Here is an 18,335-nt window from a genome sequence, read left to right as displayed (position 1 = left end):
TTAGTTAGCCTTAGGCAAGCTTCAAGTCGCAGGCTACTGGTCAATCAGTAAAAAGACTTCTTTGTGAGCCAGAGGTGGTGACGTCAAATGGGCTCCATAAAGACATAAATTCATAGTTAAAGTGGAACAACACAGCAGTGGGAGGATGAGTCTCAGTGTCCTCCTCCATTTATTAACTTGCATAACTAATGAGCCATAAACTCAGGATAAATTCAGCCGGACTAGTGACTTCTCTCAGATTTGCACACACTAGCTTGCAGTCCACGCAGTAGGCTAACGAGATAAAGGGATTATATACTGTATGCAGATTATTTTTTTTTATCAATTACTACTCAAATAACATGTTGGAAATGCTTGAATACAGCCACTACCAGGTGAGATGGGTTGACTTTTTTGTCTAATTTTATTCCAAAAAATGGAGATTGATTGGAATACAGTCTGAAGATGTAGTTTCATTATTTTCTTGTGTCTGGAATAGTATTTATTTTGACAGTATGTACTGCTAAAGCTGCTGTGTCGTTATCCCTCCCTACGCAATTATCTACAAAGTTCACAACCGTTGATGCTACGGGAACTAAACGGTATCGCAGAAAAGCTGATGAATGCTGACTTGTTTTTTATAATGCTGTATAAGTTGTTGAGGTGCTGCATAAACTTTAAATGGTCATAGATCATGTGACACAACTGCACTGCTCACAGTGTCGTCTCTGTGGAGAGGTTTTGTTCCGAGTAAATAAAATGTTCCAGGATGAATGATGCGGTCAAAATAATCTGCACTGCAATATTTGAATTGTAATGTCAGGAGAAGGAGTTATGTTTAAACACATTTCAACAGTGTAGCGTTCACAAAAAAAGTGCTCCAAATCAAGCCGGCGATCAGCCTACTAAAGTTGACTTTTAAAAGTGATGTTATCAGGCCCATTGATCGGCATAATATATTAGATTAGTAATTTAACTACAACTCAGCAGTACAACTTGACTCCTTGTGGTTACGTTGTAAAATAAGCTTGTGATTTGGATTTGAAATAGAAGCATCAAACGTGAAGCTGAATCTGAAATGTCTTTTGATTTACAGGTTTTACTTATTTAAATTTTTTCTGTGATCACATTCAAAGCTTTTTTTCAAATGAAAATTCAATTTCATGTTTCTTTTAAATATCATGACCTATTTGTCATCGTTTGTGATCTTTAATTCTGGTTTTATTCTTTTAATATTTTTAATTTTTTATGCTTTTACAAAAAGTAGCTACTAGAATTAATCCCCCCAAAAAAAAACAGGTCGTAATGTTCACGTCTTGCTCACGCAGGTGCAGTCTCACCTGGATAATCCCACCAAGTACCACATCCAGCAGGCCCAGAGGCAGCAGGTGAGGCAGTATCTGTCCACCACCCTGGGCGGCAAAGCCGGCAGCCAGTTCCCCAGCCAGCCCCCCGAGCACGGCATGCCGCCCGGGCCCGGCAGCAGCGCCCCCAACAGTCCCATGGCCCTGCTCACCCTCAGCTCCAACTGTGAGAAAGAGGTACGACTGCTCATTACCAAACAAACACTATTGATTTCATTACATTCAGATATACCCTGATGATTATTAAATCAAAATGTGCTTTTGTGCCATACAGATGGATGATGTCATTGATGATATTATTAGCTTGGAGTCAAGTTACAATGACGATGTTCTTGGACTTATGGACCCAGGACTCCAAATGAACAACCAGGTAATTTGTCAAGATAAAAAGGATATGCTGTATATTGTAAATATGACTGTAAAGGGATGCATTTGAAGTCTCTGTGTCTATTTGAATACATAGTTGTTATTTCAAAGCGTGCATTATAATGTCATGTCTTTAATAGCTCCCTGTGTCTGGAAACCTTCTCGACGTGTACGGCAGCCAAGGACTTCCACTCCCCGGCCTCGCTATCAACAACTCCTGTCCATCCAACATTAAAAGGGAATACTCAGGTAAATTACTGAGTAATATCTCCCACACACATTGTCACTTTATGCTTTTTTACTGTTGATTTACTCAGACGTCATTTGGCTTGAATTTAGGTGCGATGAGTGCTGTAAATTCAGACTGTGAAATCATTTGACTGTCAATTTTGTGCACTTTTCTGTGACTAATATCTGACTCTCAAGCAAGTAAATCTCACTTGATATGCCAGTCAGATCTGAATAAAGTACACATTGAGAAAAGTTTGTAAGTTGTCCAAGATCTGATACAGTGCTATACTGTAGATTATTTTGTTCATGACTAAATCCTTATCAAGGATGAAATCAACACATTTCCAGTAGAATGTAAAAAAAGCATGACTATAGGCCAATGTCAATATTGTGTGCAATTTGGAAATGCATAATATACTAATAAGTCAATTGTTTGCCAATTAATTACTACAGGTCCTGGCATGAAGCAAGTACTGGACAAGCCTGATCCCTGCAGCATGTATGAAAACTATCAAAGACAAGAGGGCTTTCCAGTAGGTAAGCAAAGCAAAATGAAGAAAGTGAAAAAGGTGATGTTTTGTAAAAGCTGTTTTCAATCGGATTTTTCAGAAACTTGTGTATGACGAAATCGCACACAATACAAATCAACTGTAATTATGCAGCTATTAAATAACATTATTTTAGCTTTATTTCACTTGTAAATGATTATCCAGCATGACGTCAAATGTTCTAGTTGACAAAGTAAGATATTTACTGTACAGTGTGTGAAATACTAATATGTAATTCCATTCATTTTATAGACTTAATGCCTAATTATCCATTGAATTAAACAATGACGTTTTGTCAAAGCACTAACATTCACGTCTCTCTTTGCTTCACAGAGGCTGAAGTCCGTGCTCTTGCTAAAGAGAGACAGAAGAAAGACAACCACAACTTAAGTGAGTCAATCAAAATATAATCATCTGAATTTTTATCATTTTCTTAACAATTAATTCAATAGTTATGTTATGTGTCTAAGAGACTAATATCTGTTTTTTAAGAAGTTTAAGAGGTTTTCTATAAAATATCCCTTTCAACTTTTTTGCAAATATTATTTATCACTGTTATTTGAATTGTATTATTATTATTATTATTATTATTATTATTATTATTATTTAATATTGTTTTTTTGTTTCTTTTTAATTTAATTTAAAACATTACATTTATTTATTATTTTATTTAATTTCCAGTTATTCAGAATAATTGAACAAAAACGTAAAATCTTAATCTATTTTTAAATCTGTAAGTAAAATTTATTTGTAAAATTAAAATTTCTGATCATTCGTTCATTTTATGACCTGTAACTAAACATTCAAAGAAAGAAGGTTTACGAGGCTGCTGTACTTACTGTTTATTCTATTTGACAAATTCTAGTTGAACGAAGACGGAGATTCAACATCAACGATCGCATCAAAGAACTGGGAACCTTGATACCCAAATCAAATGATCCGTAAGTATGTTTTGTATGAATTTGTCTATTCATTAACTTTATTTGAACATCCTCCTCTTCATACATCCGAGTGCCCTTAAAGTTTAATAGCTTATACACTCAGAGGGGGCGTAAAGAATCCAGTGCTGTTTTGGTCATCCGGTCAGCTGACTCTGACTGTAGACCTTTGTCTCCTGTATACCCCAGAGACATGCGCTGGAATAAGGGCACCATTCTCAAAGCCTCGGTGGACTACATCAGGAGGCTACAGCGGGAGCAGCAGAGAGCCAAGGAGCTCGAGTGCAGACAGAGGAAGGTGGAGCATGCAAACCGCCATCTGATGCTTCGTATACAGGTAGGCCATTCGTCTTTAGTGGAACAAACGGTACCGTAAACGGAGCCCAGGGAGGCACCCTGCTTCACTAACAGTATTGGCACATTACATCATTTTATTCTTCGACTCCTTTACCAGAGGCTAATGTCGGCAGAGGTAGTTAGTTGTATATATTGTCATATTAATATCATACATTGTTTGAAATATCTCAACGATTATTGGATGGATTGGCATACAATTTGGTGCACACATTCATGTCCCCCACAGGATGAATTGTAATAACTTTGGCTCACTTATCCTGTAGCACCACCATTAGGTTAACATTTCAATGTATTGAATATGTTTGCGCACTTTTAATACAAATTAGCAAATGTTAGCATTACTAATACACGAAACTAAGATGTGAACATTGTAAACATTATACCTGCTACACATCAGCGTGTTAGCATTGTCTCTGTGAGCATGTTAGCATGCTGAACAATGGGCAACCTCCAGGTCTGAAAAGTGAAGCCAATGCTGAAGTGCCTTAAACTTGCATTCTTTCTAACAGCCAGCAGGGGGCGACTCCTCTGGTTGCAAAAATAAGTCAGGTTGTATAGAAGTCTATGAGAAAATGAGTCTACTTCTCACTTGATTTATTACCTCAGTAAACATTGTAAACATGAGTTTAGGGTCTCAATCACTAGTTTCAAGTCTTCTTCAATACAACATGATGTTCATTTAGTAAATTATGGTCCCATTTAGAGTCAAATAGACGATGAAGCAGGGGATGCTTTAGGGCGGGGCTACCTTGTGATTGATAAGTCGCTACCACAGCTTTAACCCTTTCATGGTGTGTTTTCAGTTCAATTCAAGTTCATTGCAAGATTTTGGTCACCTAAAATTGTCTTATTCGGCGTTTAGTTGTACTTACAGTAACTCCACCATTTCGTGTCACTTCTGGTTGCAACAAAACAAAACTGGCAATGGCCAAATTGCCGAACTCGAGGCTTCAAAAAGGCAGTCCACAAATCAATGAATGATGTCACTCCACTTCCTATATACAGTCTATAATGCTGACGTTAGCTCAAAAGACTCAGGGAGCCACTAAGCATTGCATATTAAGTTTATTCAATTTTGGTTATTTCTAAAATCATCTAGGAGTTGGAGATCCAGGCCCGTGCTCATGGTCTCTCAGTGGTGTCATCCTCATCTGTTTGCACGTCGGATTTGATTGGCCGAGCCATTAAACAGGAGCCTGTCCTCGGCGAGTGCCCCGCAGATCTCTACCAACTTAGCTCAGCCCCCGACATGTCCCCTCCGACCACACTGGACCTCAACAACGGAACCATCACCTTCGACCAGATTCCCGGAGACGCCGGGGACTCCGGTCCCTACGGAACCTCCAGGACCTGTAACATGAAGGAATTGGTAAGGGACACCCTGTCGCCGATGTCCCCAAGTGATCCCCTGCTGTCCTCAATGTCCCCAGATGGTTCCAACAATGGTAGCAGCATCCACAGTTCCAGCTCGAGTATGGAGGAGAAGGAGCACGGCTGTTAGCATACTGACACTTTCTATCCGTAGCATCCCATCAACGAGGCACTCACCTTAAAGTGATATGACCGAGTGGATAAACTCTATTATAAACTTTATTTTTTATCTTGATTGCATATTGTTCTCGTACTTTTTGCCCATTTATTGCTGAACTCTAATGTTAAAATGCTGTATGTTAATGTGACTGAGGTGTTTCGGTTCCTCGATTGTACACAGTACACATTGACTTTAAAGTTTATTTTTGTCTTTTTTAAAAACCAGGGTTTTCATATTTGTCCCAAATATACTCTGTATTGAACTGTCCATGGCAAAAGAGATAACATACATATGTGGAAATGTACTGGTGTAGTGCAAAACGTTTAGTTTAATGTTACAAAAAAATCAATTTGTTTTCTGACTTAGTACATCTAACAGGATTAAACTCCTGATGGTCCCATCGTATGTATAATCACCTGAAACTAAGAATCGTAGTGTTTTCGTTACCTTAGAATGGGCGTTTATATCTACATACGGAGCGGGTTCTCTTCACGGAGCCAGTCGCCATGTTTCTACAGCAGCCCACAATGGACAAACCAAACTTTGGCTCTAGATAGGACCATTTACGTTTTCATGTTTTCACGTCAGCCACCGTAGTTCTCCTACACGCTTAGCACACGGAAGAAGTTTCAGTTGGCTGCAATCTGCAACCTCACCACTAGATGCCGTCAGATCATACACACTGTACCTTTAAAGGATCAAGTATTGCATATTAGTAATTGTTTCTAAATATTTAAATTTATATTTTTTATACCCTGTGAATGCTCTTAATATATTCTTAAGAAATAGCAAATCAAACATTGACCACATGAGAAGTATTATTATTGATATTTTTATTAGTAAGTATTATTAACAGCATTTATTTATTTTTTTCTTTTATTCACTGAGGGCTCTTTTTTATTACATTTGATTACTTTAGAGATTAGTATTCTCTGAGGACCGCCCACAAACACGTTATTGATCTTTTCCTATTCCAACATAATTAAAGTACAAATTTTGATGACTAAATGCAAATAAGACAAAAGTAGTCTATGACAATATTGGGTAAATATAAGGTTGAATTCCCGAATATTGATCATGTACTACAGTATTTTTAAACTGTTACAAAAAACAAGAAAGAAAAGACAAATACTTCTTTATTTTGGGTCCACAGATGACAAAAGCACTATATGTAAGTAATAATATGTAGTAATGATTGTAAAATAAAATTGATAAATAAATAAACCAAAATATGTTTTATATGTTAACAAGGACTCACAGCAGCCTTTGCCCAAATTATAGGCACTGATCAACTATTGATTTCATCATATTATTACTCAGAGCTGAGGAGACGTATACGGAGGGGAATCTTCTTTTCTTATGTTTGGACAGAACTGGTTGAAACCATATGTGACGTTTTTGTTAATGTTTGTTATCTCTTGCCAATATTGTAAATAAATAAAACACTTTGAGATATGTTGTATATAGTGCCAACATTTTGTTTTGGTTTTGTTTGTTTTTGATAGATGCATTAATCTATTTTATATAAATATATATGGATATTTATATCACATTTGTGGGGCAGCTTGCCGTAATGAGACTGATGAAAACGCTTCAAACTCTCAGTTAAGTTGTCTTACTGTCATGAATTTAAACGTCATTTTTAAATATTATAAAATAATATTATAATGTAAAATATATATCACACATCCACATTTCTCCAAGACAGGACATGTGTTCTGATGTGACACACTGAAAACACTTGGATGTAACGAATGATGTTTGTTTTAGCTTTTCTTTTGCTACCATCATTAAAATAAGAGAATGTAACACAGACTTTAGTAATAAGGTTTAAATAACTTTCTTCATAGGTTTAGGGCAGGACGCTGGCTCAGTGGGTAACACTGTCACCTCTCTACCGTGAGTGTGAATGTGTTCTCTGTGTGTGATGGACTGGCAACATGCTGGGACATGTTTCAGCCACTTGCCACAGGGGATGTATTACAGTATATCAACTTTCCTTAATGAATAAACGTTTTGCCAACATAAATAAAGTGATGACGTCTTGATGGATTCACCAAGCAAATGCAGATTCATAATATGATCTTTTTTTTATTCTATAGGCACAGGAGCTCCTCATTATCATCCAACTCTTACATCGTTTTTCTTTTCCAGCCATGGAGTGGTGTTGGGCAAGACTTATACGGAACTATTGAATCACGCCAATCAAATAAATCAAAGACCGCCTGACAAAGGATTTGAAAACCGCGGCTCCAAATAAAAATAAATTACATGCTACGTGCAATCCGCCGCAGTAGGCTACTAGGTATGCCTGGCATGTGTGAGAGGTGCCCACATCAGCCTGCACAGAACGCATATGTGCACAGCCGCAGGAGTAAACACAGGATCAGGCAGGTAGATCCTCTGGACTGTAATTCCAGTATGTTTGAGCTAAAAGAAAAGTGGATATTGGACTTATGTTTGTCAGTACCCTAAATGAATAGGTCTTTTGCATGGTAGACATTTTGACTTGTCATTCTTGGAAAAGCACAGGTAATAAAATGACTGATGGCTGAATTCCAGTTAGCTGCTTTCACTTCAGGGTCCTGGTATCGTGCATGCTGGCTCACTGTCACTCTCACTGATGAGTCATTGTTAATGTGATCAGTAACACCTGTGCTTTTCCTACTATGGCAAGTCAAAATGTCTGCTGTGGAAAAGGCTCATGCTAATGTCCTCAGCTGGTGTTCCACCGAAAAAATATCAAAAGTTTCTGATTAATGAAGAAATGAAGCTCTAGACGAAAATAATAATCCAAAATAAGTGAGTATTATTACCATCAGTAATCCAATAATATCAAGTGCCTCTTCCACAACTTTCTTTAATTGGAAATGAGAAGGCCTATTGTGTAACTGTTGCTGTCTGTTCTCATAGTATCAGGTTTGTGTTACAAATGTTAGCTTAACTTAATGAAACATGTAGCCCATCCTAATTGATTAACTTAGTGTTAAAGTAGTCCAACTGTCATTTGTGAGCAGTGGCCTTGCCTTATCGTCTAAAAGCTGGAACAATACACATGCCTTTAGAAATGAAGTTAATGAAAGTGAGAAGGATGTCAATATGAACATTTAGTGTGCTATATTATGAAAAAACACACACAGATTGATATGGTTAAAACCTTTAATGGGACACGCTTACAAGTAGATGTAATATTGAAAGAGAATAGTTGGCAATCTGCTTGTTACATTACTTGCTAGCTGGTGCTATGATGTTCAAAAACCCCAAAAAGTGTTAAACATTTCCTTTCTAATTTTGATCTGATTCACAGCCCTTTGAAATGAATTCATAAGGCCGGCAGCATCTGGTATTGCATAACTATTTGAAGAGAAAGTATAGTAATGTCGAATTCACACCAGAGCAGTGACGAAGTGCGCCCTGTGGCGAGCTGCCATGCAATGTCTATATGGAAAGCTGCGGCGGCCGCTTCCGAGCTCAGCGGGCTGGGGCCGTTTGATTCAACTTTTAGTGGCAAAGTGCGGCCAGAGAATACTCGCAGCCAATCAGTAAACAATGAATTTCTTCCCACCTGAAACACATTAACATGCCTTCCGGCCGCAGAAACATTTTATTATTGCGACTGAGGTGCACTTCACCGCTGCCTGGTGTGAATTCGGTGTGAGAACATAGGCTGGACAGAAGCCTGTAGAAATGGGTGGTTAGGTTACCCCACATTTAGCTGACTTGGTGGAATGCTATCTACTCAACTGCTGTTTCTTTTTCCCAACAATTTGAACAATGACTAGAGTACAAAACCAGAAGTGTATATTATACACTTCCCAACAAAATGTAAACATTTTCTCTTAAAGGGACTGTTTGTAAGAATCAGAAATGTTTGTTAACAGTGACACCTGTGGCCGTTAAGTCAACGAAAGTCAGCGTCGGGCTCCTGCTTGCTCGCTCTAAATAGACATGAATGAGCATCGCTCAAAACAGTAAGGCGACACACGTCAGCTAAAACCACAATATCACTCTATATTTCAGCTGCTTGGCAGTAATGTTAGCTGACCAGACGAAGGTCTCCATGAATCAATGCTGATCCTGGTGTTGGCTGTTCCTGCCTCAGCCTCGCGACCGCGGTGGGAGGGAGACATTGGCACCTGGTCGGAGACGATAACGTTTCTCGCTGCGGAGAACCGTCACTTCACAAGACACGGAAAACCTCTGTTGGTCTGGAGGAGCTGCATCATTTATTTCTGCACAAACGTCCACTGTACATTCACTAGATATTCTCAGAGCTAAACTAACTCTTCTGCAGTGTGTAGTGTGTGAGAGTGGAGCGAGCTGAGTGAAGGCAGAGGAGCAGAGTACAGCTACGGTCTCCCCCGTGTCCTCCGACCGCGGCCAACACTGTTTAACAGACGGGCTTCACTAGATAGAACTTTGCGGTTTTGGTGCTTTCTTGTTGTTTGGGTTGGAGTCTTGTCTGAACAGTGTAGCCACTCGCGCATATGCACGAGCAAGCGCACATGGGACACCGACCCGGGTGATTTATACCTGTAAGAAGTTACAAACAGTCCCTTTAAAAACATATTGAATGGATTTATATGTGGTTGTGGTTTGGGCAGCAGGTTAAGAGTCACAGTTGCCGTCGGAGGAGGCGCTCAGCTCATCACACCACTTTGCGTAAGCTCTGTGCAGGATCTCACAAGGTGTGTCATTAGAAATTTCTGCAATGAAAGAAAGGAGAGAAAAAGAACATGCTTTAAATACAGTACACAGTACAGTCCGCCATATTTAGTGCCATCCCAAATCAATTAGCGGGGAGTGGAAGTGGGTTATAAAACCCTCCGACAGCGAGTCTGCATCGACGCTGAGTTAACCAGCCGCCCTTACTGACGACGTGCAACGCCGTTTTGTGTTCGTCATGGAACACGCTCCAGTGTCAGTTCTGTGCGACTGCGGGTACAAACATTTGCACGTAAACTGCTCAAACTAAGATAGACATTTAATTTATGCTACTTTCTTGTCATACAGATGTTATCAATTTAAAGTAAATAGATTTACTGTAGATTAGATTTGTATTTAGGATCAAATATACCCTTGTCTACTCTAGAAAATGGTGACATGTCCATTTGATTGTAAAGTGTTGTATATTTATACACAAATATAACACATATTTATCATTTGTTTTATCAGCAGCTATAACCCCATAATTTATTTAAATCTTGCAATACTGACATAACAGTACAATAATTTAGTGCAATAATTCAGCTTTTCAATAATCTGGTTCACTCTGGCATTAATACTGCATTTATTTATACGGTACATTTAAACTAATATTCATATTTATTTATGCTATTCTTGCATTTTTACACACTTAATGATAGATCCAGTTTTCAGCATTATTATTAGCACTACTGTTTTGTTATGATTCCTCTATTATATCATAGAGGAATCATAAGATTGATCTATATATATAGACATAGATATAATAGTATTTCTTATTCTGATATTTTTTTATAGTTTCCTTGCCGGAGAGATGGAAGTTTGTCCCGAAGTGTCCGCTGTATTTCTACCCTCCACCTTAAAGAAGGGTGCTTCATTGAGCTGTGAGTGTGACTACAAACAGAGTTCACTCCGTCACTTAGTGGGAGGATGTAGGGACCGGATTGTAATTGGGCCGTAGTCACAGTAGTCTCTACATCAGAAAGCTTCCAGCCAACCTATTTTGCAAGGACACGCTGACTTGTGCAGCTTTCTGCTCTAAACAGGCGCTAAGAGTTTTTGTTTCAGTGAAAAGAACATCACATTACTTCCTGCTTAATTGCTCCTGAATGACAGTTTTATGCCGTTTTAGAGCAAAACCATCAATGCTGATGTTTTTCTGGTCAGGACAGTTTCACGCTAGCGCGCTTACCCGATTCCCCAAGACCGACAGGTAGAGGCATCCTGACCAGGCCTCCCGAATGCTTCAGCCTGTCCTGCAGAGACTTCTGTATGAGCTCCATGGTGCACGCCTCGTGCCAGACAGGCAGCTCCAGGCCCACCATGCAACTGATGATCCTTTGCTTTTCGTCTTCTGTCAACAGGCCGCGCTCTTTGGACACGTAGACCATGTACGACATATCGATGTTCACCGCCTCGCCGTGCAGCAGAGACGGGAGAACTTTCTGTATTAAAAAGAGACAAAGATAATGTGAGGATACGTGTTATAAACTCATATAGAATCCAAAACATTGTACAGTATGTACTGTATGAACAATAGCATGTATCAACAAAGCTATGTCTGCCATGAGGAGGGATCAATTACCATCTCTAATGCTGGACTGATAAGGTGGCCAAAGTCCACAAGTCTGTTTAGGTCATCCTCCCAAAGGTTTGGGGCAAGCTCCTCCAGCATGGTTACGATGGCGATGCGAGTCGCCTGTGATGCAGCCTGTAAGCGGTTGCGTCCGTACACACTGTTGTCAGCCTGGAATTTAGTGTCCAGCAGCATGCGGCCGTGTATCTCAAGAAGCTCAAAGAGGCCTCTGTGTTTCATCAAGGCCATCTGCAAAGAACCAGCAAAAATGCATAGAAGACTTCAATGAGCAGTTCAAACACGAAAAATAAATAGGCAACATGAAATAACTCCACTTCATCTCTCAGAGCCGATAAGCGTATCAAGTTACTACTTCTGGCTACAGTCAATGGAATTTGAAACTTCCCTTTGGTACTGTAATATGATACAAATGTAAATGGCATGTGTGAACAAACAAACACTCACATTCTCACTCCCAGCTCATCAAATACTGCAGTGGCCTACACTTCAAACTATGACGCTCTATGTACGCTCTAGTTTTGGACGTGTCAGGGACGGCGTGTCAGTTTCCGCTCGTTGCATGCTTTGTGTCTTTTCAAAATAAACTACTGTGTTCACAGGAAATGTATAATGTATACAGTCTCTTATCACAATAAACTTTCAACGAAGGTTTATATAGTTTTTAAGTTTACTTACACAACAAAACTACTTGGTCTTAAGAAAAGATTGTGGTTTGGGTTAAAATCATAGACTGTATTGGACGTAGTCACCATGACGTCACCTATTGCTTTGTGGACTGCTGTTTTGAAGCCTTGAGTTCGGCATTTTGACCGTAGCCATCTTGCCACAACTCTCAGACCAGATAACGCCGTGGTAGCGACCTGTCAATCACAAGGTAGCCCCGCCCTAAAGCATCCCCTGCTTTATGGTCTATTTGACTCTAAATAGGGCCATAATTTACTAAATGAACATCATGCTGTATTGAAGAAGACTTGAAACTAGCGATTGAGACCATAAACTCATGTTTACAATGTTTACTGAGGTAATAAATCAAGTGAGAAGTAGGCTCATTTTCTCATAGACTTCAATATAATCAGACTTCTTTTTGCAACCAGAGGAGTCGCCCTCTGCTGGCTATTAGAAAGAACGCAAGTTTAAGGCACTTCAGCATTGGCTTCACTTTTCAGACCCGGAGGTTGCCAACTGGTTAAAATAAGTATGTCCCTCATGTAAAATATCTATGTTTGTTACGTAGCTGCCGTTAGTAAAGTACAGAAGTTGCGAAATGAAATTAAGGTAAAATAAGTCAACGTTGAATTGGTTTCACACGGGACATGAACAGCAGTCTCTCGGGTGAAAGTTAATATTTGACGAGTTGGGAGTGAGAACGCGTTGCTCTCCCAACCCTTTTTCACCTTGCGCTGCTGCACATTAATGAACCAAAATAGAGGGTGCACTTTGATACGCCCATACAGCGTGAAATAAGGCCCTATATGTTAATGATAATTATATTTATATTGTTATGAAGCATGTCATGGTATTAGCTGATGGAATTACCATTCTCCAGTATGTATCAGCTTTAAGGTAAATATTCCACACCCAGGGACTTTAACGTACCTTTAACATCTCCGCTAGCCCGTTGGAGATGTGCCGTCGTGGAACAGTTTGTAAGAAGGACAGGTCGAGGAAGGCGGCGGCGGGTGGAATGTAGGCGCCCAGCTTGTTCTTGCAGTTTGCAAAGTTAACCCCCGTCTTTGCTCCCACGCTGGCATCGACGTAGGAGAGCAGCGTGGTGGGGACCCTGATGTAAGGGGTGCGTCTTCTGTAAAGTGAGGCCGCCAGGCCCACGATATCCAGGCAAACCCCTCCACCAATGGCAATGATGGGCTCTGTGCGGCGGTCCAGGGAGAAGCTGTTGACCTCCTCTAGGATCTTCAAGGCCATTTTCATGGATTTGTTCTCCTCTGTGGTGGGTAGAGACAAGATCTTGTACAGGACATTGTTGGCCTCTAAGTATTCAGTTAGCTTCTCACCGTAGATTTTGTAGACTTCTTGGTCAACGACCACAAAGCGTTTGATTGGCTTAATTGATTTTTTAATGTCCTCCAGCTGCTGCGGGTCGGTGATGTGGCCCAGCAGGAGTGTGTCGTTGCTCGGGTCCAGGAGGTCCCGGGTCTCAGTTACCTTGTAGGTGAAGACAATGGGGCTGACCACTGTCCAACTGGTGCCCTTTTCTGTGATGTTCTCATAGCTGCCACACAAAACATAAGAAAAAAGATTTATTATAGTGGCATATAGGTTCCAATTATTGTTGATGTTTTTTTAAAGTACTTTTTTTTCTGTCAATACATTGCACTCCATACATGCCAGTTCATTAGTTAAAACTAAAGCAGTTTAATACAACAGCCCTCACACAATAATGTTACTATATTTGTGAAAAAGATGCACAAAATGTACAACCAATGACAGAGGCATTATATCGAATTTCTGAAGTCAAAACAATGACTTGATTATTTATTAATTTTGGCATAAAACTACAGGACACAGGCACTTAAACCTGCAGTACGCAGAATGTATTTGGCATCATTGTGCAAAAAATCCATAATACCTTTCAGCATATTGTAATTCAAGTGTTCTGAGAGAAAACTAGACTTCTGCACCTCATCATGGCTCTGCTTTCAGGCTTTAAAAAATCTAGCCTGTGACGGGAGACTTGGCCAATCACAGGTCATTTCAGAGAGAGAGAGCGTTCCTATTGGCTGGTCATTCAACGGCGGCAGCTGTCAATCACTTGCAAACTCCAATCAAATGGTAAAACTAGGCAATATTCTGTTACTCTAATGCCTATTTCTCACCTCAAATGTTTTCAGAAACATCTTGTAGTGTACTGTTTAGCTGTAAAATGAGAAAAAAAACGTTCTCATTTTACAGCTAAACAGTACACGATTCATTGATTCATATTTGATCAGCGCTGCCTAGTTTGACCGTTTGATCGGAATTTGTGAGTGATTGACAGCTGCTCAGAGATGGCAAGGCTCCAGATTGGCTCTGATTGGTTGTCTTCCTCTGGTCTTTGAAATCTTGCAGATGCCGTTAGGAGCACCGGAAGACACAGAGGGACATGATTTTTTTCAGATTACCTGTCCCATACTACTGGCCGGATATAGCGACCGTTTTATAAAAATAACTGTTTTTTTAATCATATTTTCTCCAATCTGCCTACTGCTGCTTTAATGTTGAGAAATACCACATTGAGCACTGTTGACCTGCCCTTTCTGTGAATTTAATAGAGGAATATTTGAGTGTTTTTCCATGTTTGTTCCCTCATGAAGAGAGTGGTCTGATAATAACTTGTTTATTCTGCTTCCAGCCAAAACAGGGAGAAGGCACTGACGTTTAATCTCTTAGTGGCGGTGGATGTGGTGGATGGGGGGGGGGCTAAATGTGGTCCTTGAGACTCAGACTGGGCCTCTGTCTATCGGAGGAACCATTTAAGAAGCTAATGCTGAAGAGACAAGGACCCTGTTGATATCAGCTGTTGTTTTTCTCTTTACAGTTTGCTGAGGTTTGGCCAAATTAGGGAATAGGTTGCAGATACAGTATCAGTGAACAATTAGATTTGGCTGCAGTTTTCCATGTGCACTTTGAAAAGCTGTATGAAATTCATTCTTTATTTTACCTTTTTTTCCTTTTTATTGCAATTCGAGTCTTTATATTCACATTGGGTTTTGATTTAAAGCCGCAGTGGGTAGAATTGGTGCAAATATGATTAACAAAAGATATTTTTATAAAACAGACATTAGTGCATGAGACAGGTAATCTGAAAATAATCATGTGCCTCTGTGTTCTCCGGTGCTCCTAACGGCATCTGCAAGATTTCACAGACCGGAGGAAAACAAACCAATCAGAGACGAGCTCAAGCGGTTTAGCTGTAAAATGAGAAAGTTTGTGAACCGGCTGCCATGTTGAGTTCAGTTGAAGAAATACCAAACACCGCCCACCAGCCGGAGCTACACAGTACACTACAAGATGTTTCTGAAAACATTTGAGAAGAAAAATAGGCATTACAGTAACAGAATATTGATTCATATTTGATCAGCGCTGCCTAGTGTGTCCGTTTGATCGGAGTTCGCAAGTCATTGACAGCTGCCTCCGTTGAATGAACAGCCAATAGGAATGCTCTCTCTCTAAAATGACCTGTGATTGACAGAAGTCTCCCGTCAAGATTTTTTAAAGTCTGAAAACAGAGCCATGAGGAGGTGCAGAAGTTTTCTCTCAGAACACTTGAATTACAGTATACTGAAAGGTTATTATGGAATATTTGCCCAATAATGCTAAAAACATTCTGCCTACTGCCACTTTAAGGTCTGTGTCCTGTAAATGTCATAATAAATGACCTTATTTCACTATTGGAGGCCCCAACACCTAATTTGAGAATTTTCACTTTCATGTGGAGAAGATAGAAAATGAGGTGCCTCAATATGTCTACCTTTCTTTAACTTGACCTCAAAAAACAATCCCTATACATTATTTATTAACACTTGATTACTAATTAAATGCACACCATTTATAGATTGCGATCTTCTCTCTTCATCTAAATCCAATACCTTTGCAGGTTCTCCACAGACAAGCTATTAAACTTTAGGACAGATATACATTAAAGCACACGCTGGTTAGGTCAAAGTGAATTATTTCTCCCCCAACTCTTACACTTGTCTAGACTTGCTTTCTGTTTTACTGTATAGTGTAACGCTGGTATGTTAAAACAGGGTGCAGTTTTCCCTCAAGCCCCCTACAGTTGTCACTCGGGTTCTTAAGGTGTCAGGATCATTGACAGATAAATTAGAGTCCCTGAAGACTGGTGGTTTTCCACTCCTCTCAAACAAATTTGCATCTTGCGAAAGTGTGAAGAACTTCAGGTTAAATTCCAACCTCAGTGAAAAGCCTGAGGCGATACAGCACAGTAATTTACTGTACCTTCAGTTTTCATAAACTCAGCTTGAAGTACTGTATGTCAGTCCCGGATTCCAGAGAAGTACATCAGGAATTCTTGTTTGACAAAGTGAGTCAGAGGTGCTGTAAAAGTCAGACGGCTGCTTAACCGGAGTGACTGCTCTCCACATCAGAAAGACGCAGCAATTATGGTTTGTTTAAACGCTAATGCTGTGCAAACAATGATTGACAACACACCCATGTGTGACAAATAAAAACTTGAAATAAAATAAATAGTACTGAATAAATAGTCATTGGAAAACAAATAAGAAAGTCACTGATAAATGACAGAAAAGAGTCATGAAGAGAAGCAGTAATGTTTCACAACCTAGACATTTTTTTATACTCAATAGATTTATAATCTTCTGCACTACTAAAGGAATGCATTTTAAATGAAACACCTATATTCCTGAAACCTAAAGGCTAAAATACACTTTTACTTCAGTTTCCTGCCTCCACACTGCATAAAATAGGTTTCCTTTCAAGTTTTTTGTTTCAAATTGCCATTTAAAAAGTTAATAAAAAAATTTTTTCACTTGTTTTTTCTATATCAATCAAAATTTTTACACTATTTTGCACACAGTAAATGTTATGTTACTTTACACTGACTACACAGATTAGTCATAATTGTTCAGCCATGCTTGAATAATGTTTATTACATTTCGTAAGAGTCAGAGACAGAACAACACCTACATTTTGCATAAATAATTTTTTTAAACATATGTAAAAATAAAAGGAAACAAAAAAAGAAGATATCACACTTTTTCCTTGTAATTAAAGAACGTAATTAAGAACAATGTGTTACTCACATTTTTGCAGCAGAGACACAGTCAGCTTTGTCTTTATTGAAATTCTTTCCCAGTTTGCACTTCCAGGTGCCCTTGACCCGAACTAAACTAAACTCAGTTTTATTTTCTTCGGTATCGTTATCCTCCAGATGAACCTTTCCCATTATTGTGGTGATGAGTGTATGTTACAGGAGTGGAAAGAGCTAGTCTTAATGAGCAGATCGTTGGTGAACTCTTTTGATGGAGTATGGTATGATATATAGGAGGAAGCCTTTGGGACAAGGGAGGAGCATTCGCATTCAATGGGTTCACATGTCATCACTTGTCAGGGTCTTATACAATGTTTATGTAACTGTGATGTAACACCTGTTTCCACTGACTGACAACACTTTGTGTACATCAATGCATCGTATTACTTAGCTTTATGACAAATATGCCCATGGTAAAGAGAGTGAAAAACATTTTTATTTTGCATATTACATTTACATAGGGGAATATGTAAATGTTTATTTAAGATGAATTTGGACATAAATAAACAAAGGACTGTGGGATACTTCATCAATTACATTGATAACGTTAAAAGAGGGAAATGCTGTTATCAATTAACAATTTCCTTAAAGCTGCAGTAGACAGAATGTTTGTGGCATCATTGTGCAAAAAATCCATAATAACCTTTCAGCATATTGTAATTCAAGTGCTCTGAGAGAAAACTAGACTTCTGCACCTCCTCATGGCTCTGTTTCCAGGCTTTAAAAAATATAACCGGTGAAGGGAGACTTTGGCCAATCACAGGTCATTTTAGAGAGAGAGAGCGTTCCTATTGGCTGTTCATTCAACGGAGGCAGCTGTCAATCACTCGCAAACTCCGACCAACGATCAAACTGGGCAGCACTGATCAAATATAAATCAATATTCTGTTACTATAATGCCTATTTCTCACCTCAAATGTTTTCAGAAACAT

General features: G+C 39.2%; 2 protein-coding genes across 6 annotated transcripts in view; one reads left to right on the top strand and one right to left on the bottom strand.

Annotated features, from left to right (window-relative positions):
* The window catches only part of mitfa (melanocyte inducing transcription factor a), a 33,079-nt gene extending 25,821 nt beyond the window's left edge, over positions 1 to 7,258 (top strand). For 3 of the 5 annotated variants that reach the window (XM_074649800.1, XM_074649698.1, XM_074649736.1), the window contains 8 exons: positions 1,308 to 1,520; positions 1,618 to 1,713; positions 1,850 to 1,958; positions 2,394 to 2,477; positions 2,822 to 2,878; positions 3,354 to 3,429; positions 3,616 to 3,763; positions 4,883 to 7,257. In XM_074649800.1, the coding sequence (XP_074505901.1) occupies positions 1,443 to 1,520; positions 1,618 to 1,713; positions 1,850 to 1,958; positions 2,394 to 2,477; positions 2,822 to 2,878; positions 3,354 to 3,429; positions 3,616 to 3,763; positions 4,883 to 5,284 (1,050 nt within the window). In that variant the 5' untranslated portion in view covers positions 1,308 to 1,442 and the 3' untranslated portion in view covers positions 5,285 to 7,257. Of the gene's footprint in view, positions 1 to 1,307; positions 1,521 to 1,617; positions 1,714 to 1,849; positions 1,959 to 2,393; positions 2,478 to 2,821; positions 2,879 to 3,353; positions 3,430 to 3,615; positions 3,764 to 4,882 lie in introns of all 5 variants that reach the window. The other 2 variants (XM_074649714.1, XM_074649704.1) reach the window with 2 other exon arrangements.
* Positions 7,259 to 8,459: 1,201 nt separating this feature from the next.
* eevs (2-epi-5-epi-valiolone synthase) lies at positions 8,460 to 17,628 on the bottom strand. Its single transcript, XM_074650282.1, has 5 exons — positions 17,396 to 17,628; positions 13,212 to 13,845; positions 11,604 to 11,843; positions 11,211 to 11,463; positions 8,460 to 10,020 (listed from the first exon to the last, which is right to left on the bottom strand). The coding sequence occupies exons 1-5, from the start codon at positions 17,536 to 17,538 to the stop codon at positions 9,923 to 9,925; spliced, it is 1,368 nt and encodes a 455-aa protein (XP_074506383.1). The 5' UTR covers positions 17,539 to 17,628; the 3' UTR covers positions 8,460 to 9,922.
* Positions 17,629 to 18,335: the final 707 nt, after the last annotated feature.

The sequence above is a fragment of the Sebastes fasciatus genome, chromosome 1 (genome assembly GCF_043250625.1).
Source record: "Sebastes fasciatus isolate fSebFas1 chromosome 1, fSebFas1.pri, whole genome shotgun sequence".
Taxonomy (NCBI): Eukaryota; Metazoa; Chordata; class Actinopteri; order Perciformes; family Sebastidae; genus Sebastes; species Sebastes fasciatus.
Note: the sequence above shows the minus strand (reverse complement) of the source record. Positions and strands in the feature narration are given on the sequence as shown.